Source organism: Salvelinus alpinus, chromosome 24, assembly GCF_045679555.1.
Source record: "Salvelinus alpinus chromosome 24, SLU_Salpinus.1, whole genome shotgun sequence".
Lineage (NCBI taxonomy): Eukaryota > Metazoa > Chordata > Actinopteri > Salmoniformes > Salmonidae > Salvelinus > Salvelinus alpinus.
In genome coordinates this window covers 17,207,281-17,232,515 of record NC_092109.1, presented here as the reverse complement: position 1 = coordinate 17,232,515, position 25,235 = coordinate 17,207,281, and the positions used below count along the sequence as shown (strand labels likewise).

At 43.1% G+C, this 25,235-nt stretch overlaps 1 protein-coding gene across 1 annotated transcript in view; it reads left to right on the top strand.

Annotated features, from left to right (window-relative positions):
• Positions 1 to 25,235, top strand: part of LOC139551760 (transmembrane protein 132C-like) — a 214,039-nt gene that overhangs the window by 171,214 nt on the left and 17,590 nt on the right. The window contains exon 5 of the mRNA XM_071363075.1: positions 12,622 to 12,765. Coding sequence (XP_071219176.1) covers positions 12,622 to 12,765 — 144 coding nt within the window. The remainder of the gene's footprint in view (positions 1 to 12,621; positions 12,766 to 25,235) is intronic.

The window sequence follows — 25,235 nt, the reverse complement described above, 5'->3', positions numbered from 1 at the left end:
GACTGTGTGATCACACTCTCCGTAGCCGATATTAGAAAGACATCCGCGGCCACAGGGCAAGACGGATTACCAGGAAGCGTACTCAGAGCATGCGGTGACCAGCTGGCAAGTGTCTTCACTGACATTTTCAACCACTCCCTGACCCAGTGTGTGTCCTAGAATGCCAAGGTAACCTGAATGACTATTGCCCTGTTGCACTCGCGTCTGTATACATGAAGTGCTTTGAAAGGCTGGTCATGGCTCACATTAACAGCATCATCCCAGACACCCTGGACCCACTCCAACTCGCATACTGCCCCAACAGATCCACAGATGACAACATCTCTATTGCACTCCACACTGCCCTTTCCCACTTGGACAAAAGGAACACCTACGTGAAAATGCTGTTCATTGACTACAGCGTTCAACACCACAGTGTCCTCTAAGCTCATCACTATGCAAAGGGCCCTGGGATTAAACACCTCCCTATGCAACAACACAGGGTCATCTATGCTGACCCTCAACACAGGGGCCCCTCAGGAATGCAAGGTTAGTCCCCTCCTGTACTCCCTGTTCACCCTTGATTGTGTGGCCGCGCAAGACTCAGACACCATCACTAAGTTTACCGATGACACGACGATGGTAGGCCTGATCAGTGACGATGATGAGACAGCCTACAGGGACGAGGTCAGAGACCTGGCAGTGTGGTGCCCGGACAACAACCTCTCCCTCAATGTCAGCAAGACAAAGAAGCTGATCATGGACCACAGGAAACGGAGGGCCGAGCATGCCCCCATCCAAATCGATGGGGCTGTAATGGAGCAGGACGAGAGGTTCAAGTTTGTCGGTGTCCACATCACTAAGGAATTATCATGGTCCACACACACCAACACTGTCATTAATAGGGCACGACAAAGCCTCTTCCCCCTCAGGAGGCTGAAAAAAATGTGTCATGGGCCCTCAGAAAATTCTACAGCTGCACCATTGAAAGCAACTTGACTGGCTGCATCACTGCTTGGTATGGCAACTGCTTGGCAACTGACAACAAGGCGCTACAGAGGGTAGCATGTATGGCCCAGAACATCACTGGGGCCGCACTCCCTACCATCCAGGAACTTTATACTAGGAAGTGTCATGGATTGCTCTCTCTGCTTCCACATGGAAAACGGTACCGATACAAGTCTGGAACCAACAGGACCCTGAACAGCTCCTACCCCCAGGCCATCAGATTTTTAAATACAGTGAGCTCCAAAAGTATTGGGACTTTGACAATTGTGTTGTTGTTTTGGCTCTGTACACCAACACTTTGGATTTGAAATGATACAATGACTATGAGGTTAAATTGCAGACTGTCCCATTTTAGGGGACCAAAAGTATTGGGACAAATTCACTTATTTCTTTATTTCAATTAACCTTTATTTAACCAGGAAAAGCTCATTGAGACCCGGAGTCTCTTTTTCAAGGGAGATCTGGCCAAGAAGGCAACAACAATCAATACATTACAGAAATAAAACATAGGACAATACAATACAACAACATTCATTCAGTCTCACTAACATATATAAATGGATTGTAGACTATTCCATGCCTCTGGTGCACAAGATGACAAGGCAGTCTTGCCTAATACTGTAAATATCCTGGGGACTTTAAGTAGCAACCACCTAGCAGACCAGGTATGGTAACTGCTGGTGGTGAAGAAGACCAGGCTACAGAGGTAAAGAGGGATTTTAACCAAAAGGGCTTTGTAGATGAACACATACAAATGTAGCTTTCTGTGCATATAAAGTGAGATCCAACCTACCATTTGGTACAAGGTGCAAGGGTGAGTGAGTGACTTGGCATTTGTAATAAAGCGCAAGGATGCATGATAAACAGAGTCCAGACTCTGGAAGATGGAGGAGGCTGCATGCATATACAACAAGTCACTTATTATTGTTGCAATAAAATAAAACATATAAATAAAACATTACAGAGAGAAAAGTGGCCTGAACAAGCTTCTGTTGTAATAAGCAAGCCTTATTACGGAAATAAAAACCAAATTTCAATTTAATCTTCCCCACAAGATTATCCATATGAACTTTAAAGGACAACTTGTCATCCAACCATATACCTACAGTATGTATTTGTAGGATGACACTTTTTCAATGGATAAGCCACCAGATGTGACAATGCTAACCTTCTCTGGCTGAGTGCGAGCTCTGGTAAAGGTCATGAATTTTGTTTTTCGTACATTCAAGACCAGTTTGAGACCATAAAGGGAGGCCTGCAGTGACTGAGAAGCAGTCTGGAGCTCTTCAACAGCCTGAACCAGAGAGGAGCACATCAATATATGACTGTATCATCTGCATATAGATGCAACTTTAATGGTTGCATCCCATTTCCCACATAATTAATAACGATTGAGAACAACACAGTAGCTAAAATAGAACCCTGGGGCACACCTCTATTAATCTCAAGAAAGCTAGACTTGTGATTGTCAGTATATACACATTGTGTTCTGTCAGAAAAATTGTTCCTAAACCAATTTACTGCCCCTTCACTGAGGCCAATGTTACTGAGTCTAGCTAGCAACAATTCATTGTCAACTGAATCAAATGCCTTTGATAAATCAACAAACAGAGCAGCACAATGTTGCTTTTTATCAAGTGCATTAACGATGTCATTTGCCACTGCTATAGCTGCAGTTGTGGTGCTGTGCCCCGATCTAAAGCCAGACTGAACCCCGCTCAGTATGTTCTTTTCAATTAAGAAGTTTTTTTAAAACTGTGAGTTCACTAGGGATTCATGGACTTTGGCCAGGATAGGGAGTTTGGAGATAGGATGATAATTATTAGCATCTGAGGGATCTCTACCCTTTAGCAGTGGGAGGACATGAGCTGATTTCCAAATGCTGGGTATGGAATTGGTCAAGAGACTCAAGTTGAAAATGTGAGCCACAGGTTCAGTAATATTACCTGCTGCTATCTTTAAGAGGTTGGGGTCCAGGTTGTCTGGAACTGCAGACGTTTTAGTGTCTATTGCCTTTAGTGCTTTATAGACCTCAGTATAAGAAACAGGCTCAAAGTTAAAAAGGTTCACATGAGTGGCTATGTCATAGTTTACTGTAAAAGAGCTTAAATTAGAGGCCTGGGCCCCACCATTATCAAAAAACTAAGCCAGCAAATATGAAGTGCTTGTTAAAAAACCCTTCAATATCAGCTTTATCCTTCACTTCATTAGAATCCATCATTAAATGGTCAGGAAGGCCAGAGGATACATTAGAACCTGACACTGATTTGATTAGCTTCCAGAACTTGGTAGGGTTGTTTAGGTTCTCTGTGACATTTAGATATAAATCTATTTGGACTTCCTGATCAGTCCTGTGCATTTGTTTCTTAGCGCTCTGATGGGGGCCCAGTCAACAGGAGCATTTGCATGTCTAGCTTGAGGCCAAGAGACATTTCTCTTTCTTATTCATTCTGCCAAGTTATCTGAAAACCAGGGATTGTCCCTTCCACTGTTTCTAAATTTCTTCACAGGGGCATGCTTATCACAAATGGACATCATATTTCATATAAAAATAGTCCCGTGCAGTGTCAACATCGGGAATCAGACTTACTCTGTCAATATTATGGTACAGATCATGTCAGAACGCTTGCTCATCAAACTGTCTAAAATGTATTTTAAAAATAACGTGTTTGGCTATGGTCATTTGTGTATTTCTAACACAAGCAATTGCACAGTGATCACTAACACCATTACAGAATATCCCAGTTGATGTGTATTTGTTAGAAGAAAGTCCAATGGCGTTGATTTGTTAGGTGCTCTGGGATTTGGTCTTGTAAGCGCATTAATTAAATTGCGAGAGATTCAGAGTCACACAGTTCTTTAGAAGGGTCTGATACAGATGTAAGCATGTCCCAGTTAAAATCTTATAAAATAATGAATTCAGAGTCATTTAGCTTGTGCAGTACATCAGAAAGAGAGTTAAGTGTGTCTCCCGAAGCCGAGGGCGGTCTACAGTAGCCGACTACAATGACGTGGGAGTCCTTATATACATTCACTTTAACCGCAAGCAATTCAAAATGTTTGGCTTTGGTAATCGAGAGAATTTCAGAGGTGTTAAACTTGGATTTAACATAAATTGCAACTCCTGCTCCTTTACTCATCCGATCCGTTCTAAAAACAGTTTACCCATCAATAGAAAGAGTTATTTGACACAGATTTCTTTAGTCAAGTTTCTGATAAAACCACTATGTATGCATTTGTTGTATTGGCCCACATTTTAATCATGTCTATTTTTGGAAATAGACTTCTGAGATTAACAATCATGAGACCAAAACCTGCTCTGTTTTTAAAATCATAGGGAGTCGGTAGAGATTGCATGGTATCTACCGGACCAGGGTTTGGTTGCACATATCCCGAGATCATCAATTAAAGCATAATAATATATATCAGCTGCCCAATGCGTGAGGACTTGGCACAGCAAGCACCATTGTCAATAAAACGAGCTGGGTCTTTCGAGCAGAAAAAAAGTAATTCAAGAGTTTAAGATTTTGGAAGTATGCCATCAAGTGTAGGCCTAGTTGCATTTGAGAGTGGTACAAATGTAATTGCAGAGAGAGACCAAGTTCCTGGTGGTATTGACATGTTCTCCTCGGGGTGTTTGCAAATTGTAGGGCATAAGGCGAAGATAATTCACTCACCCATTGATCATTCAGCCTATTTAATCCAGGATGGCATTGAGTACACAGAGATGCATACAAAGCTCTCCCCCGCCCTCCATTTGGCATATCTGACCATAATTCTATCTTGCTGATTCCTGCTTACAAGCAAAAACTAAAGCAGTAAGTACCAGTGACTCGCTCAATACGGAAGTGTTCAGATGACGCGGATGCTACAGGACTGTTTTGCTAGCACAGACTGGAATATGTTCCGGGATTCATCCAATGTCATTGAGGAATACACCACCTCAGTCATCGGCTTCATCAATAAGTGCATTGATGATGTCGCCCCCATAGTGACTGTACGTACATATCCCAACCAGAAGCCATGGATTACAGGCAACATCCGCATCGAGCGAAAGGCTAGAGCTGCCGCTTTCAAGGAGCGGGATAGTAATCCGGACGCTTATAAGAAATCCCGCTATGCCCTCAGATGAACCATCAAACAAGCAAAGCGTCAATACAGGATTAAGATTGAATCCTACTACACCGGCTCTGACGCTCGTCGGATGTGGCAGGGCTTGAAAATTATTACAGACTACAAAGGGAAACCCAGCCGCGAGCTGCCCAGTGACGCGAGCCTACCAGATTAGCTAAATGCCTTTTATGCTCGCTTCGAGGCAAGCAACACTGAGGCACGCACGAGAGCACCAGATGTTCTGGATGACTGTGTGATAACGCTCTCAGTAGCCGATGTGAACAAAACCTTTAAACAGGTCAACATTCACAAAGCCACTGGGCCAGACGGATTACCAGGACGTGTACTCAAAGCATGCGCAAACCAACTGTCAAGTGTCTTCACTGACATTTTCAACATCTTCCTGACCGAGTCTGTAATACCTACATGTTTCAAGCAGACCACCATAGTCACTGTGCCAAAGGAAGCGAAGGTAACCTGCCTAAATGATTACTGTCCCGTGGCACTCACGCCAGTAGCCATGAAGTGCTTTGAAAGGCTGGTCATGGCTCACATCAACAGCATCCTCCCGGACACACTAGACCCACTCCAATTCGCATACCACCCCAACAGATCCACAGATGATGCAATCTCAATCGCACTACACACTGCCCTTTCTCACCTGGACAAAAGGAACAGCTATGTGAGAATGCTGTTCATTGACTACAGCTCAGCATTCAACACCATAATGCCCACGAAGCTCATCACAAAGCTAAGGACTCTGGGACTAAACACCTCCTTCTGCAACTGGATCCTGGACTTCCTGACGGACTTCCTGACCTACTCTTACCACCAGGTGGTAAGAGTAGGCAACAACATGTCTGCCATGCTGATCCTTAACACTGGGGCCCCTCAGGGGTGTGTACTTAGTCTCTTCCTGTATTCCCTGTTCACCCATGACTGCGTGGCGAAACACGACTCCAACACCATCATCCTGTTGCCTAGTCACTTTATCTCTACCTATATGTCCATATCTACCGCAATTGCCTCGTATACATCGATTCGATACTTGTGTAATTATTTTTACATTTTTCTACTTTCTTTTTTTTTTCTCTCTGCATTGTTGAGAAGGGCCCGTAAGTAAGCATTTCACTGTTAGTCTACACCTGTTGTTTAGCAAGCATGTGACAAATAACATTTAATTTGACAATATTGCTGTTACAATCCAGTAAATTATACCTGGTCTCAGATTCGCTTTTGAGACTTAATTCATTATTGCAGTTATCTTCACAGTTCAAAGAGTATGAAAACATGATTAGGCGATATAGATGCAATGGAATAGTGCAACAGAATAGTTTAGTCAGTGTATAGAAAGCGTTCATGGCACACAGTAAATCTGTTCTGATGTTGATGACTCAGTGTATACGTAGGAGCGGTCAATTTCTTTATGATTAACTACTTCTTCTTACTTAACTGCTTCTTCATTGACTCTTTACTGGCAGCTTCATTAAATTGTACCCGCAACACACCAGTCTTAACGTCAACAGTGAAGAGGCGACTCCGGGATGCTGGTCTTCTAGACAGAGTTGCAAAGAAAAGCCATATCTCTGACTGGCCAATTAAAATAAAAGATTAAGAAGGGCAAAAGAACACAGACACTGGACAGAGGAACTCTGCCTAGAAGGCAAGCATCCCAGAGTCGCCTCTTCACTGTTGACATTAAGACTGATGTTTTGCGGGTACTATTTAATGAACTGCCAGTTGAGGACTTGTGAGGCATTAGACACTCTAATGTACTTGTCCTCTCGCTCAGTTGTGCACCGGGGCCTCCCACTCCTCTTTCTATTCTGGTTAGAGACAGTTTGCGCTGTTCTGTGAAGGGAATGGTACACAGCGTTGTTCGATATCTTCAGTTTCTTGGCAATTTCTCACATAGAATAGCCTTCATTTCTCAGAACAAGAATAAACTGATGAGTTTCAGAAGAAAGGTCTATGTTTCTGGCCATTTTGAGCCTGTAATAGAACCCACAAATGCTAATGCTCCAGATACTCAACTAGTCTAAAGAAGGCCAGTTTTATTGCTTCTTTAATCAAAACAACAGTTTTCAGCTGTGCTAACATAATTGCTAAAGGGTTTTCTAATGATCAATTAGTCTTTTAAAATTATAAACTTGGAATAGCTAAAAAAACGTGCCGTTGGAACACAGGAGTGATGGTTGCTAATAATGGGCCTCTGTACACCTATGTAGATATTCCATAAAAAATCAGCTGTTTCCAGCTACAATAGTCATTTACAACATTAACAATGTCTACACTGTATTTCTGATCAATTTGATGTTATTTTAATGAACAAAAAAATTGATTTTCTTTCAAAAACAAGGACATTTCTAAGTAACTCAAACATTTTCAATTCAGTAGTGTATATAGTTTGTATAAGCTGGAATTTAGTTTAAGTAGAAGCCTAAGTGTTGTTGTTCATTAGTTTAATCCAATTAGGGGAGGGGTGATAGGGTTAGCGGAAAATAATACATATATATGTATATACTGTATATGAATGTATACAGTACCAGTACCAGTCAAAAGTTTGGACACACCTACTCATTCAAGGGTTTTTCTTTATTTTTTACTATTTTCTACATTGTAGAATAATAGTGAAGACATCAAAACTATGAAATAACACATATGGAAGGATTTAGTAACCAACAAATTGTTAAACAAATAAAAATATATTTTATATTTGAGATTCTTCAAAGTAGCCATTGCCTTGATGACAGCTTTGTGCACTCTTGGCATTCTCTCAACCAGCTTTATGAGGTAGTCACCTGGAATGCAATTCAATTAACCGGTGTGCCTTGTTAAAAGTTAACATGTGGAATTTCTTTCCTTCTTAATGCATTTGAGCCAATCAGTTGTGTTGTGACAAGGTAGGTGAGGTATACAAACGATTTCCCTATTTGGTAAATGACCATGTCCATATTATGGCAAGAACAGCTCAAATAAGCAAAGACAAATGACAGTCCATCATTACTTTAAGACATGAAGGTCAGTCAATCCGGAAAATTTTAAGAATTTTGAAAGTTTCTTTCAGTGCAGTTGCAAAAACCATCAAGCGCTATGATGAAACTGGCTCTCATGTGGACCGCCAAAATTACCTCTGCTGCAGAGGATAAGTTCATTAGAGTTACCAGCCTCAGAAATGGGCAATTAACTGCATCTCAGATTGCAGCCCAAATAAATGCTTCACATAGTTCAAGTAACAGACACATCTCAACATCAACTGTTCAGAGGAGACTGCGTGAATCAGGCCTTCATGGTCGAATTGCTGCAAAGAAACCACTACTAAAGGACACCAATAAGAAGAGACTTGCTTGGGCCTAGAAACACGAGCAATGGACAATAAACCGGTGGAAATCTGTCCTTTGGTTAAATGAGCCCAACCTTGAGATTTTTGGTTCCAACTGCCGTGTCTTTGTGAGACGCAGAGTAGGTGAACAGATTATCTCTGCATGTGTGGTTCCCAGCGTGAAGCATGGAGGAGGAGGTGTGATGGTGTGGGGGTGCTTTGCTGGTGACACTCTCTTTGATTTATTTAGAGTTCAAGGCACACTTAACCAGCATAGGTACAACAGTATTCTGCAGTGATACGCCATCCCATCTGGTTTGCGCTTAGTGGGACTATTATTTGTTTTTGAACAAGACAATGACCCCAAACACACCTACAGGCTGTGTAAGGGCTATTTGACCAAGAAGGAGAGTGATGCAGTCCTGCATCAGATGACCTGTCCTCCACAATCACCCGACCTCAACCCAATTGAGATTGTTTGGGATGAGTTGGACCGCAGAGTGAAGGAAAAGCAGCCAACAAGTGCTCAGCATATGTTGGAACAACTTCAAGACTGTTGGAAAAGCATTCAAGGTTGCTACCTCATGAAGCTGGTTGAGAGAATGCCAAGAGTGTGCAAAGCTGTCATCAAGGCAAAGGGTGGCAAATTAGAAAAGTCTCAAATATATTTTGATTTGTTTAAAACCTCTCTAGGGTATGTGGGACGCTAGTGTCCCACCTGGCCAACATCCGGTGAAATTGCAGAGGGCCAAATTCAAAATACAGAAATACATATAAGCATTCATAAAATATACAAGTGTTATACATTGGCTTAAAGATGAACTTCTTGTTAATCCAGCCGCTGTGTCAGATTTCAAAAAGGCTTTACGGCGAAAGCATACCATGTGATTATCTGAGGACAGCGCCCTGTGTAAACATTTACCAGCCAAGTAGAGGAGTCACTAAAGTCAGAAATAGCGCTAAAATTAATCACTTACCTTTGATGATCTTCATATGGTTGCACTCACAAGACTCCCAGTTACATCGTAAATGTTCGTTTTGTTCGATAAAGTCCCTCTTTATGTCCCAAAAACATGTTGGCGCATTTTGTTCAGTAATCCAATGGCTCCAAGGCGGTCACAACAGGCAGACGAATACATACTAAAAGTACCGGTAAAGTTCATCAACATGTCAAACGATGTTTATAATTAATCCTCAGGTTGTTTATTGTCTTTACAATCAATAATATTTCAACCGGATAATACCGTTTTCAACAGAAAGGAAAAATAACAAACGGCGCGCTCAAATCAGAACTGCATACTTCCTCTGTCCTCTGACCAAAATGGCTTTTTACTTGTTGTTTTTCAAAATAAAAGCCTGAAACCATGTCTAAAGACTGTTGACATCTAGTGGAAGCCATAGGAACTGCAGTCTGATTCCTAACCCATTGGATTCTCTATAGGCATTGAGTTGAAAAACAGCCACATGAAAATAATTCCACTTCCTGGATGGATTTTTCTCAGGTTTTCACCTGCCATATCTGTTCTGTTATACTCACAGACATTATTGTAACAGTTTTGGAAACTTTAGAGGGTTTTCTATCCAAATCTACCAATTATATGCATATCCTAGCTTCTGGGCCTGTGTAACAAGCAGTTTACTTTTGGCACGCTTTTCATCCGGAGGTGAAAATACTGCCCCCTTCCCAAGAGAGGTTAACACTTTTTGGTTACTACATGATTTCATAGTTTTGATGTCTTCACTATTATTCTACAATGAAGAAAATAGTAAAAATAAAGAAAAACCCTTGAATGAGTAGGTGTATCCAAACTTTTGATCGGTACTGTCTATATAAATATATATATTTACAAAGAATATATATGGGGGATTGGAAATGATGCAGACAATTACATTGATGGAATCTACAATCTATCTGCAATATTAAACTGTTCTACCCCTTAAACCTTTTTTTTAAATGACTGTCTTCCCCAGATTTTCATTTACTAGGGAGGTTGGTTCCTCCACCCATTTTAATCGGAGCCATTTCCCAGGTCTTGTTAAATTGATATTTTTGACAGTAAATGAAACAGTGTGGCTAACTCCTTGTTAGACTGTCAGCACTGTTGTTAGGTTCTAAGTTCGGGTACACATCCAGACGGACTCCAAGGAAAGCTCAAACTAGATTTATTACACCAAACAGGATGTTGCAGCTGCATAACACAACATACAAGTCACACAAACACATATTTATAGCTTCCTACTAGGAGGAGTCGTCTCCTTGTATGTCTAAGATAGACAATCGTTCTCTATTGCTCGACATTAACTGAGTCTGTTCCTCTTTTTGGTATTGTCTTGGCCCGGCCTGAGCCCAGAACTTTCATGGGCAGGGAGGTGTGTGTGTGTGTGTGTGTGTGTGTGTGTGTGTGTGTGTGTGTGTGTGTGTGTGTGTGTGTGTGTGTGTGTGTGTGTGTGTGTGTGTGTGTGTGTGTGTGTGTGTGTGTGTGTGTGTGTGTGTGTGTGTGTGTGTGTGTGTGTGTGTGATAAGACTTCAGTAAGCGTATTCTTAGGTTGGTTTCGTCTCTTTTCAACTGTTGTCCTCACCTTGACCTCGATGTTGAGTTCCACATCTCTCCTTACCCTAGTTTCACAGAGACTAGCCTAGCTTGTCAGGAACTGAGACTCAACTGTTGCCCTTTGCCTACTTCCTTAGAAATATTAATAACCAGAAAAGCAAGAACATGTCTGGACAGACACTTTCTGTACTTCCCCTTTTCACTGCAATAATACACACAAGCTTCAACATCCTAACCAATAACAAGTTATTACTACTAATCAGGCTGATTATGCAGGTGTCAATGGCTCATCGTGCAATTAAAACATGATCAAGTCAGACTAGTTCTCATCACTGTGTTTGCACAGACGGCCCTGGCTGGTCATCTGACTCACCTCAGCATAATTTTGCAATCAAAGCAAAACTATACTTTTTAGTTTTTTTCATGGGGAGAGCTCTGGAGGCTAACAATATTTTATCTTAATAATCATTGGTTTGAATTCAGAGAGGTGAGCCAATATATTTACTTCCCATTAAAGAACCTTAGAGGTGAAATGATAGAGAGGGGTAAAAGACTGGATCCTGGTAAGAGGAATCAGCAGGGAGAGCTAGAGGGACTGGGAAAGAGAGAGAGAGAGAAATGAGAGGGAAGAGATCTGATATTCCATTATCCACAGCAGAGCATAAAATAATATCTGTTTTGCACAAAAGGAGAGGGCCAACGGAAGTAACAAAGTAACAAAGTGTGTCTGTCTGTCTGTGTGTGGGTGTGTGTGTCTGTGGGTTCCTGCATGTAGGTGTGGGTGTCTGTGTGGGTGTGTGTGTCTATGTGGGTTCCTGCATGTAGGTGTGTGTGTCTGTGTGGGTGGGTGTGTCTGTGTGGGCTCCTGAATGTAGGTGTGTGTGTGTGTGTGTGTTTGTGTCTGTGTGTGTGCCTATATGTAGGTGTGTGTGTGTGTGTGTGTGTGTGTGTGTGTGTGTGTGTGTGTGTGTGTGTGTGTGTGTGTGTGTGTGTGTGTGTGTGTGTGTGTGTGTGTGTGTGTGTGTGTGTGTGTGTGTGTGTGTGTGTGTGCCTATGTGTTGGTGTGTGTGTGTGTGTGCGTGTGTGTGTCTGTCTGCGTGCCTGCATGTAGGTGTGTGTGTGTGTGTGTGTCTGTGTGCGTGCCTGTGTGTGTGTGTGTGCCTATACATGATGGTAGCAAACCCAGAGCCGGGGGGATTAAGAGTAGATTCATTCATCTAATTATCTTTCTTCTGTTTCGTCTGAGTCACAGCGTCAAGATTACACTATCTTATCATCACTGTTCACATCATTTAATGAAAGCAGCAATTTGCAGTATCTATGATTACAATGTTCATGATATATCGTATCATTAGAGACTAGCAATCTAGGGTGTTAATGAAACCTTAACTACTGTATAGGGATTTGACTGGATTGTTGGTGCTTTATTCACAGGGAAATGAGGATGTACAGCAGATGTGCAAGCATTTACTGTACATACTGACTCATTTATTGAACTCTATGACAGTTGTAGGCTAATTCCAATTAGATGACAATGTGAGCAGCTTATATTGCAATAGGCACAGTAAACAACACATCTGCATGTCAGTGTGGTTGCTCTCCTCAGTGGAACTTAACTCTGAACTCCTCTTTTCTTCTTCTTCTCAGGACACTGAGATTCTGAATACAGCTGTGCTCACCGGGAGAACAGTTGCCGTGCCAGTAAAGGTGGTCACCGTAGGAACAGATGGCACAGTTACGGATGTAACAGAGTCGGTAGAGTGTCGGTCGACCGATGAAGAGGTGGTCAAGGTGAGTGTACACTATACAGGCTGCAACCTTGAGAGGAAACCTTGAACACCTTTAGAGGAAACATTGAACACCTTGAGAGGAAACCTTGAACACCTTGAGAGGAAACCTTGAACACCTTTAGAGGAAACCTTGAACACCTTTAGAGGAAACCTTGAACACCTTTAGAGGAAACCTTGAACACCTTGAGAGGAAACCTTGAACACCTTTAGAGGAAACCTTGAACACCTTTAGAGGAAACCTTGAACACCTTTAGAGGAAACCTTGAACACCTTTAGAGGTAACCTTGAACACCTTTAGAGGTAACCTTGAACACCTTTAGAGGAAACCTTGAACACCTTGAGAGGAAACCTTGAGGAGATAGACTAGGTGGAATCTGTCCTTTTCAACCCAACATAGGACTTGAGTTCAAGTACAGTACATACAATATGCCTCATCTTTATATCGTTTTAGTTCCTCATCCTTTACAAGCACAAGGCCATATACAGATGTTGGATCTTAACTTGATCACTCTTTTGTCGCAGAGAATTTTCCTGATGCATCAATTCAAATGAGTCTCGTGAGTGGCTGAAAATGAGCAGTTCTCTTTTTCTCCATGCAGGGGCAGTCGAGTCATTGGGATCACGGGTTGCTATCAAAATTATGTTTTCTCTCGCTCCCTCAAACGTTATGCCTGTTGTGAAATATACTGAACCAAAATATAAACGCAACATGTAAAGTGTTGGTCCCATGTTTCATGAGCTGAAATAAAATTTGTTTACACAAATTTGTTTACATCCCTGTTAGTGAGCATTTCTCCTTTGCCAAGTTAAGGACAATAAAGGACAATAAAGGCCACTGTAAAATGTGCCGTTTTGTCACACAACACAATGCCACAGATGTCTCAAGTTTTGAAGGAGCGTGCAATTGGCATGCTGACTGCAGGAATGTCCAACAGAGCTGTGCCAGATAATGTAATGTTAATTTCTCTACGATAAGCTGCCTCCAACATCGTTTTAGAGGATTTGGCAGTACGTCCAACCGCCATCACAACCTCAGACCACTTGTAACCATGCTAACCCAGGACTTCCATATCCGGCTTCTTCACCTGCGAGTGAAGAGACCAGCCTCCCAGACAGCTGATGAAACTGAGGAGTATTTCTGTCTGAAATAAATCCCTTTTCTGTGGAAAAACTCATTCTGATTAGCTGGGCCTGGCTCCCCAGTGGGTGGGCCTATGCCTTCCCAGGCACACCAATGGCTGCACCCCTGCCAAGTCATTTAAAATCCATAGCCTGGTGTCATCACGAATCATATGAGTCGGATGTGTGTCTTGACCTCTGCCGAACCCCTGAGACTGACTCACCGAACCCCTGGGGTTCAATCGAACCCAGGTTAAGAACCACTGGATTAGGGCCTATTGAATTGATTTAAATTGACTGATTTCCTTCTATGAAGCATAACGCGGTAAAATTGTATAAATTGTTGCGTGTTGTAAAAAAATTGTGTTCGCTTTCTCTTTGGTAGGTGGTGGTAATGCACATTGGATGACAACCGCCCCCCAAAAAAACCACTGAAGGAGGCTGCTATCTAGTTAGGCGTGACCGGTACACAGTGTCCTTGTAAACTTTGAATTTCAATAGCTCCTTGGTCATGTGACCTACTAACCTCAAACAATGTTCAGAATGTACACTCAGTGGGCCTATACATTACACACCCTTTAGTTTTTCCATTCTCATCTCATGCAATTTTACATGAATTTTCAACATTTTTCAATGATTCTCATTTCAATAGCTCCTTGGTCATGTGACCTACTGGACTCAAACAAGGTTCAGAATGTACAATCAGCAGGCATATACATTGCACACCTTTTCGTTTGTCTATTTTCATCTCACACGTTTTTACATTATTTTTTATTTTATTTAAAATGTCAATAGCTCCTTGGTCATGTGAACTACTGACTTCAAACAAGGTTCAGAATGTCCACTGACTACCCTTCCGTATTGCACACCCTTTAGTTTTTCCATTGTCATCTAACACGTTTTTACATATATTTTTAAAAACTTTCTAATTTTAGTAGCTCCTTGGTAATGTGACCTACTGACCTCAAACTACTTTCAAAATGTTCACGGACTGGCGGAGACAGCACCGCGAGGCATCCAGTGCGGTAACGCGACCGATCCTGGAGAAGCTGGTGGGAGCCCCGGGGAGAGTTCTCTTTTCTTTGTGAAGGGTAGGACGCCCTGGAATGGGTGCCCCTAGAGAGGGGCCCAAGCCCTGGAAAGCTTTGCGGTATCGGCGGCATCCGGTGAGCTCTCCCTGGCCCTTGAAAATCCGGGGGAGAGGGTGTAAATCTCACGTACCCATATCCGCAGCAGGTCTCCAAGGTGAACAGCCTGTGGCATGTTATAACAATGTAGATAAGGGAAGTTGGAAAAAAAGATCAGTAACTTCAGGATAAGGATTGTCTCTAAGGGCTGAGTTGGTCGGGCTGGGGTGCGAAGCGGGGCTCGAGCTGCGGCTGGGGGAGCAGTCGCTCTGTCGCCCTCCTCTCGTCACCATTGGAAGTTCGTTGTGCGGTCTTTCGTGCGTGGTCTCGCAAGGGGCTGCATGTGGGGGTTCGTCGGGGTGGTGTCCGTCAGCAGGCCGAAGGCGGTTTGGGTCCGGCGGTTGGCAGTGGCAACTCTGGACGCGCGTCGGGCCCTTCTCACAGATCTCCCCAGCTATGGCGCTCACCGGCCCCACACATTGTAGGTGGGGAGGTCTCCTCTACGCTCACTAGACTTGAGGCAGAGACTAAACCCATTGGCCCCGCAGTGATCGGGCATTGCATGGATCTGGCTCATTCCCTACGAGGGGAGATCTGTGGGGGAGAGGTATCTACAGCTTGTCTGGGGAGGGAGGCCTACATTTGATCTGGGTAGTACCATCCACGCCCATTGATTTGCTGTGGAACCATAAAACGGACGGAAGAAGCCTAGGTTCCCACTGGGTACGGATCACTGAATGTCAACTTGATGGAATTAAAAAGGAGCATACCCACCTGTCTCCGTCGCACTCAAATCACCCGTGGGGTGACTGTGACCCCCTCATGTCAAATTGAGGAAATTCGATGAAGCGGGGGTAAACGGCGGGACATAATTTAGTCTCTTGAGGTAGCCAAATGCCTCGTCATCTAATTAGTGATGCGCATGAATAGATGAATGAGATTCCCACTGTCCCTCCCTACTATCTAGCAAAACCCCAGCCAAGGGAACGGGCTTGACGAAATCAGCGGGGAAAGAAGAACCTGTTGAGCTTGACTCTAGTCCAGCACTGTGAAGAGACATGAGAGGTGTAGAATAAGTGGGAGGCCTCGGCCTCCGGGGGAAATACCACTACTCTTATTGTTTTTCGAGCCAGGTGCGACCCACTCCAATTAGGGAGGACAGAAACTTCCCGTGGAGCAGAAGTGCAAAAGTTTGCTTGTTCTTGATTTTCAGGATAAATACAGACCGTGAAAGCGGGGCCTCACAATCCTTCTGAATTGTTGGCTTTTAAGCAGGAGGTGTCAGAAAAGTTATCACACTGATAACTGCCTTGGTGGTGGCCAAGCATTCATAGCAACGTCGCTGTTTGATCCTTCGATGTTGGCTCTTCCTATCATTGTGAAGCAGAATTCACCAAGCGTTGGATTGTTCACAAACTAATAGGGAACGTGAGCTGGGTTTAGACCGTCGTGAGACAGGTTAGTTTTACCCTACTGATAATGTGTTGTTGCAATAGTAATCCTGCTCAGTACGAGAAGAACTGCAGGTTCAGACATTTGGTGTATTTGCTTGGCTGAGGAGCCAATGGTGCGAAGCTACCATCTGTGGGATTATGACTGAACACCTCTAAGTCAGAATCCCCCCTAAACGTAACGATACCGTAGCGCAGCGGATCTTCGGTTGGCCCGGGATAGCCTGCCTCTTTTGGATGGTGAGTAGAGTGGTTTGTGACGGGGTTAGGGTGTGGCCGGATGAGTTGCCGCCCCTCTCCTGATGCACACTGCATGTTTGTGGGGAACCTGGTGCTAAATCACTCGTAGACAACCTGACAACCATACGTAGCAGAGCAGCTCACCCACTGCAATCTATTGAAAGTCAGCCCTCGATCCAAGCTTTTGTCGGGGACAGAAGGCATCTTCCTCCACCATCCTCCTTCTTTACTTATGGGTTACCAGGTGCACGGAGAGGGGCCAGAGGCCAGACACAGAGTGTGAGAGAGCCTAGGCAGGTGGGTAGAAGGCAAAAGACATTGACATTGGGCTCTGGATAGGTAGTGGGCTAGGTGGTGGTCACCCATCCGCCCTGTGGGACTGTGAGTCAGGTTGTGACTTGCTGTGGAAGTCAAAAGGTCACCAGGTGCACGAGGAGGCTTCCCCCAAGGCGGGGGGGATTCAGAGTCCGAGCAGGGGCGGCCGGACTCAGGGGTTGGGGACAGCACTCAGGCTGTGGAGGTTGGGTTGGGGACTTAGTCTCTGAGCAGATATAAGCGGGAGGGTCACCAGGTGCACAGAGCTTGTTTCAGGTTACCAGGTGCACAAGGAGGCCTCCATCGAAGCGAGGGGCACTCCAAGTCCATGCAGGGGAGGCCGGAGGTTGGAGTGATATTGGAGTGGGGACTGGGGACTGTGAGCATAAAAAAGTGGGCGACTTAACTTAATGTTAAGTTAGCTGGCTAGCCAAGTCAAATATTAACTGACTTGCCTAGTTAAATATAAAATAAATGAAAATGAATAGCCAGAATAGTGGTGTTTCACTGTGAAGCTAATATTGCATTAGAGCTGCTGTTTTTTTCTCTACAAATAAATAGGCTTGCATTGTGATTAATACATAAAACTACCACACCCCTGCATATTATAAAATGACACGATGTTCAAGATAATATGGTTTTATATTTGTTGATTACTCATATGTGACTCGTTTCAGGAAACTAGGCGTATGTCACATGTCAAAACTTCACAGGAGAGGCATTTGAATGTAAACATGAGTTTTTTTAAATCAAAATGCCTAGGCAGAAATGCCTTCTGGAACATGTGAACTTTCATGTGTCATAATAACAAACTTGTATGACATCTGTAAATACAAATACAATTGTTAAATTACAAGCCTAGTTGGTTTAGCCACAGAAAGTCAGGAACAATCCCATTAGCCATGATTGGCTGAGATAATGCCAAGAGACGCAGCTTTTTTGAAAGATACTGTATCACGAAGAACTGGGAAAAAGTGTTGCTAATCCTCGCCACTTTTTGGAGGACCGAGTTTTGAAATCCGTGGAAGGCCCAGTGGAAGCAGAGTATGATAGCTAAGGAGATGGAGAAAATTCTGCATTTGATTGCAAACACATTTTGTCACATAGTTGTTTTCATTGCAAGTTAAAGTGTCCGGTTAGCTAGCTAGCTAACGTTAGCTGTCTGGCTTGCTAGCTAACGTTACGAGTATGATCTGTGTATTAATATTATTCGTATCTCAGAGTCATTTCCATTGCTAGTTATAGCCTAATGTTAGCTAGCTAACTAACATTGAATATAGTTGGTTAACTTTAGCTACCTGAAGATTCATGCAGGGTAGTAACGTTATAAATTGGGACTATGGTTCATTGTTTAGCTAGCTAGCTACATGTCTTAACAAAAGACTCCACTATGCAAGTAATCATTTCAGTGTACCGTTTACACCTTCTGTATCCTGTGCATGTGACAAATAAACAGTGATTTTATTTGATATAGTGTGTGTTTACCAGAGACAGTAATGTGAGGAAGAACATGACCTGCATCAAAGTCAAATTAGGATATACATTAGGCCAACGAGACAGTGTCCGAGTTCAAACATTCTCCGGTAGAATATCCTGCTTTTATTTCGCCACACTCACAACCGTAAGCTATTTTCTGTAATTAGCTTGCCATTAACTTGTAAATAATGATCTTCTTGTGAGTTTATTTTCCTGTAATAATGAATAAAAATTAGCTAAAGTTAAGAGGTTGTCACCTATATGATGTGGTTAAGAACAAATTTTTATTTACAATGACGGCCTACCCCGGGCTTAACTATAACCCGGACGACCCTGGGCCAGTTGTGCGCCACCCTATGGGACTCCCAATCACGGCCGGTTGTGTTACAGCCTGCAATTGAACTGGGGTCTGTAGTGATGCTTCTAGCACTGAGATGCAGTGCCTTAGACCACTGTGCCACTCGGGAGCCCCTTAATCATTCTTAAACAGTCAGTAAATTGCTTAAAGCAATAAAATAATTTTTGCCTGTATGATATCATGCATGCAAGCTTACCGATAATGTCCACAATGATAGAGCAGCAGACCAAGCAATATGCGAAACGAGGAGCCTATAATGTTGGATAATTATTCTGGTCGGTGTCAACTTCATTCATTAACAGGCACTGAGGAGATTGATTCTGTTACTTGCTTACTTATTGTTCGTGACAGATATTTCCAATTTGGGATAGTTGTTTACTGAAATAGTTGCTCATTCTACTACAGGGGCTACAATGTGGCTACAATCGTCTCGCTTTTGGCGGAATGTGACGCATTATCATGTGATGCTGCCTACTAATCCCATCTCAAATGGCAGTAACCTACTGGAAAAGTGCTACCTACTAGCGTAAGTGCTTTTTGGAGGCAGGCAGGGAGCAGCCTTCGCATTGGATAAATAATAAAGGTATGCTACACCAACATACGTTTCCATTCATACAAAGTGTTAAAACAATAGCCCAGCGCTGGGCACAAACTCATGATGCTCAGAGATGAAGTGTGCTGCTCAGACCACTGCCCTACAGCAGGTCACAATGCTTTGACAAGCCATGATTTATGAGGTCGGTTGGTTTGCAGAGCCTTCCTCACACCATAGTCCCCTAAAGTAGGTACTGCATTGTATAATCTACAAACCCCGCTTCCAGCTGCCCCCTGGCGGCAATTATACATTTTAAATATTTATTCAAATCCTCCTACTGCAGGATTATTTTCCTCCTGCGATGAAATGGGTCATATTAAGATCTGACACCTGTAGAGTGGCTTTGATGAGTGAAAGCTGTGCCCTTTAGTACAACACAGAATAAACAACACGTGGTTGTGTGTACCCAACTTAGAGTATTTGAAATAATTTAATATAATATTCGAACCTATCTGTGCTTGATTAAGCTTGCTTGTTATAATAAATGGAAAAAGTGCAACCCGGCCTACCTGTAAATACTGTTTAAACCCAAATCTGGTGTGAACATTTACGTATGTATATTGAGTAACACCATACTCTAACCTTGTTAACTTCTCTAGGATACGGGCAGCATTTTCACTTTTGGATAAATAGCGTGCCCAATTTCAACTTCCTTCTACTCATCCCCAGAATATAAGATATGCATATTAATAGTAGATCTGGATAGAAAACACTCTGAAGTTTCTAAAACTGTTTGAATCATGTCTGTGAGTATCACAGAACTTATGTAGCAGGCAAAACCCTGAGGACGAACCATTCAGATTTTTGTTTTTGTTTGAGGTCACCGTCTGTTCAATAAGTTTTCATTGGGATACTAGATTTCTAATCAACCTGTTTGCAGTTCCTACCGCTTCCACTGGATGTCACCAGTCTTTGGAAATAGGTTGAGGTTATTCCTTTGTGCAATGAAGAAGAACGGCCATCTGGAATCAGTGTAACGTTATGTGTACTGTTTGAGAGTTGCGCAAGACTAGAAAAGTAGCGTTAGTTTGTTGACCTCCTGTATTGAAAACAGATAGACCGTCTTCAATTTGATCGATTATTAACGTTTACAAATACCTTAAGTTGTATTACAAAAGTAGTTTGAAATGTTTTGGCAAAGTTTAGAGGTAATTTTTGAGATATTTTGTAGTGATGTTGCGCAAATTGGAAGATGTTTTTTTCTGGATCAAACGCGCCAAATAAATGGACATTTTGGACATACAGTGGGGAGAACAAGTATTTGATACACTGACAATTTTGCAGGTTTTCCTACTTACAAAGCATGTAGAGGTCTGTAATTTTTATCATAGGTACACTTCAACTGTGAGAGAAGGAATCTAAAACAAAAATCCAGAAAATCACATTGTATGATTTTTAAGTAATTAATTTGCATTTTATTGCATGACATAAGTATTTGATACATCAGAAAAGCAGAACTGAATATTTGGTACAGAAACCTTAGTTTGCAATTACAGAGATCATATGTTTCCTGTAGTTCTTGACCAGGTTTGCACACACTGCAGCAGCGATTTTGGCCCACTCCTCCATACAGACCTTCTCCAGATCCTTCAGGTTTCGGGGCTGTCGCTGGGCAATACGGACTTTCGGCTCCCTCCAAAGATTTTCTATTGGGTTCAGGTCTGGAGACTGGCTAGGCCACTCCAGGACCTTGAGATGCTTCTTACGGAGCCACTCCTTAGTTGCCCTGGCTGTGTGTTTCGGGTCGTTGTCATGCTGGAAGACCCAGCCACGACCCATCTTCAATGCTCTTACTGAGGGAAGGAGGTTGTTGGTCAAGATCTCGCGATACATGGCCCCATCCATCCTCCCCTCAATACGGTGCAGTCGTCCTGTCCCCTTTGCAGAAAAGCATCCCCAAAGAATGATGTTTCCACCTCCATGCTTCACGGTTGGGATGGTGTTCTTGGGGTTGTACTCATCCTTCTATTCCTCCAAACACGGCGAGTGGAGTTTAGAGCAAAAAGCTCTATTTTTGTCTCATCAGACCACATGACCTTCTCCCATTCCTCCTCTGGATCATCCAGATGGTCATTGGCAAACTTCAGACGGGCCTGGACATGCGCTGGCTTGAGCAGGGGGACCTTGCGTGCGCTGCAGGATTTTAATCCATGACGGCGTAGTGTGTTACTAATGGTTTTCTTTGAGACTGTGGTCCCAGCTCTCTTCAGGTCATTGACCAGGTCCTGCCGTGTAGTTCTGGGCTGATCCCTCACATTCCTCATGATCATTGATGCCCCACGAGGTGAGATCTTGCATGGAGCCCCAGACCGAGGGTGATTGACCGTCATCTTGAACTTCTTCCATTTTCTAATAATTGTGCCAACAGTTGTTGCCTTCTCACCAAGCTGCTTGGCTATTGTCCTGTAGCCCATCCCAGCCTTGTACAGGTCTACAATTTATCCCTGATGTCCTTACACAGCTCTCTGGTCTTGGCCATTGTGGAGAGGTTGGAGTCTGTTTGATTGAGTGTGTGGACAGGTGTCTTTTATACAGGTAACGAGTTCAAACAGGTGCAGTTAATACAGGTAATGAGTGGAGAACAGGAGGGCTTCTTAAAGAAAAACTAACAGGTCTGTGAGAGCCGGAATTCTTACTGGTTGGTAGGTGATCAAATACTTATGTCATGCAATAAAATGCAAATTAATTACTTAAAAATCATACAATGTGATTTTCTGGATTTTTGTTTTAGATTCCGTCTCTCACAGTTGAAGTGTACCTATGATAAAAATGACAGACCTCTACATGCTTTGTAAGTAGGAAAACCTGCAAAATCGGCAGTGTATCAAATACTTGTTCTCCCCACTGTATATGGACGGAATTAATCGAACAAAAGGACCATTTGTGATGTTTATGGTACATATTGGAGTGCCAACAAAAGAAATTCGTCAAAGGTAAGGCATGATTTATATTTTATTTCTGCGTTTTGTGTTGCGCCTGCAGGGTTGAAATATGCTATACTCTCTTTGTTTACTGTTGTGCTATCATCAGATAATAGTATCTTATGCTTTCGCCGAAAAGCCTTTTTGAAATCTGACATGTTGGCTGGATTCACAACGATTGTAGCTTTAATTTGGTATCTTATATGTGTGATTTAATGAAAGTTTGATTTTATATAATTATTTTGAATTTGGCGCTCTACATTTTCCCTGGCTATTGGCCAAGTGGGACGCAAGCGTCCCGCCTATCCCAGAGAGGTTTTAAGCAGAATTACCATATGCTGAGGGTTTTTGATAATTTCATTCATAATCTTTTCCAAGCAGATTGGTTAAGTTACCATAATTTTATATAGACCCAGTGCCAGTGCTAATTAAAATGGTGATAATGCTGATAATAATAATGTTATATCTATAGTGCAGATTCTATTCACCACAGATAGACAGACAGCACTCTGCTCTCCACTTCCCTCCCAGTTTTTGTCTCAAACAGCACACACTGATAATTGCTTAGGTTATGATAATGTGAGAGGGGGGATGTCTCTATGTGTGTGTGCGTGGGGGTGTGCATTTGTGTATGTGTATGATTATGCACAGTATGTGTGTATTTTGTGTGTGTAGATTTTTATTTGTGTGTGTGAAAGAAAGTTAGAGAGTGAGAGCTCTCAGTAGGTTTAATTATCCACTGAGATATGTTGACCTCTGGAGAGAAGCCCTCCCCACAGCACCCCCATTAGAGAGGCTTTAGGAACAGTCCGTTGTACCCCCTCTCCTCGCCTCCCACCCAAATTATAGTTAAGATCTATTAAGCATTTCTCATATTAGCTCCCCAGCAGTGTTGATTGGGGAGTGTCTGTTCCCTCTCTCCCGTCTATTTTTGCCTGACTTCTGGCATTCTTTTTTGATGAGCATTGTGAAAGCAGCCATGGCCAACCGTAATTGCACCCAGTGTCGTTACTGAGGACTGTGACTTCCCTATTGTCTGTCTCACAGCTCAGAAAGGTCAAAGGTCATGCCAGTGTGTTAAGGAGCCCCTTTCCTCTGATTGGAAAACAGATCTGGTGTCAAGGTAGTTTCCGTTTGTATTTTACAAACTTTATGTACCGTACTTTCATGTGAAATTACCTTTGAAGACGGTGATTACGAGTCTAATGCGTCTCGGTGTTAATGGAAGGTTACACTGTGCAAGTCAAAATGAAATTGTGATAGTCTCAGATTAGTAAACAGAGCAACAATAGGGATTAGGTTTGATCCACTATTTGATTGTGGGTCATAAAAGTCATCAGAGTTATTTCAATAGTTTCCTTTTCCATTTAAATTTTTTCAATTTTAGTCATTTAGTAGATGCTCTTATTCGTGACTTACAGATAGTGCATTCATTTTAAAATGGGGGGACAACCACATATCACAGGCATAGAAAGTACATTCTTCCTCAATAACATAGCCATCAGTAGAGTTAGAGCTAGAAGGGGGGGGTTTCAAGTGCAAGTTCTGGTTGTGTTTTTTTAAATTATTGTTTTGGGGGGTAGGATTATTTAAGATACTATTTGAAGAGGTAGGGTTTCAGATGTTTTCCAGCAGGGACTCTGCTGTTCTAGCATCAGGGGGAAGCCAGTCGATTGTGCGGAGGAACGGGGTGACATGAGAGAACTTGGGAAGGTTGAAAACCATGTGGGCTGTCGTGTTCTGGATAAGTTGCAGGGGTTTGATGGCACAAGCGGGGAGCCCAGCCAACAGCGAGTTGCAGTAGTCCAGACGGGAGAGGACAAGGGCCTGGATTAGGACCTGCAGCGCTTCCTGTGTGAGGTAGGGAAGTACTTTACGGATGTTGTAGAGCATGAACCTGCAGGAGCGGGTCACTGCTTTGATGTTTGCAGAGAACGGCAGGGTGTTGTCCAGGATCACGCCAAGAGCAGTTCCGTCAATTTTTAGTTTTTTGTATATTACCCTCTTTTTCTCCCCAATTTCGATATTGCCTCATTGCTGCAACTCCCCAACAGGCTCGGGAGGCAAAGGTTGAGTCATGCGTCCTCCGAAACATGACCCTCCAAACCGCGCTTCTTAACACCTGTCCGCTTAACTCAGCTGCACCAATGTGTATGAGGAAACACTGTTCACCTGACGACCGAGGTCAGCCTGCAAGCGCCTGGCCCGCCACAAGGAGTCACTAGCGCGATGAACCAAGTAAAGCTCCCCCGGCCAAACCCTCCCCTAACCCGAACAACGCTGGGCCAATCGTGCACCGCCCTTTGCGACTCCCGATCACGGCAGGTTCTGATACAGCCTGGAATCGAACCCGGGTCTGTAGTGATGCCTCTAGCACCACGATGCAGTGCCTTAGACCGTTGTGCCACTAGGGAGACCCTGAGCAGTTCCATGTTGTTGAGGTTGAGCTTGAGCTGAGCTTGAGCTGTCAGGTATGCAGAGATGTGTGTCGCCACCTGGGTGGGTGGGTGGGAGGGAGAGAGAAGCTTCACCCAGGTTAATGTAGGTTCTAAGGCACAGCCTGCTTTTATGACAGTAAAATGAAGATACAAGACTGAGAAGAGAAGCAGAGAGAAGAGAGAGCAAGAGTAAGAAGGAGAGAGTAAAGGAGAGCAAGAGCAGAGAGAGAGGTTGAGCTGACAGAGAAGCCTAAACTGTCAGATTGGTGCTATGAGGAGTGGGTGGTCTGAAATAATTTGTATACAAAACTGCCAAGACACATCCAGCGAAGAGTGATGATAGTCTGCTTTTGACTAGTTTTATAAAAGACTAATTGCATATCCAAACTGTGGGCATATGCTGAGATAAACAGTGATGCCCATGTTCATTA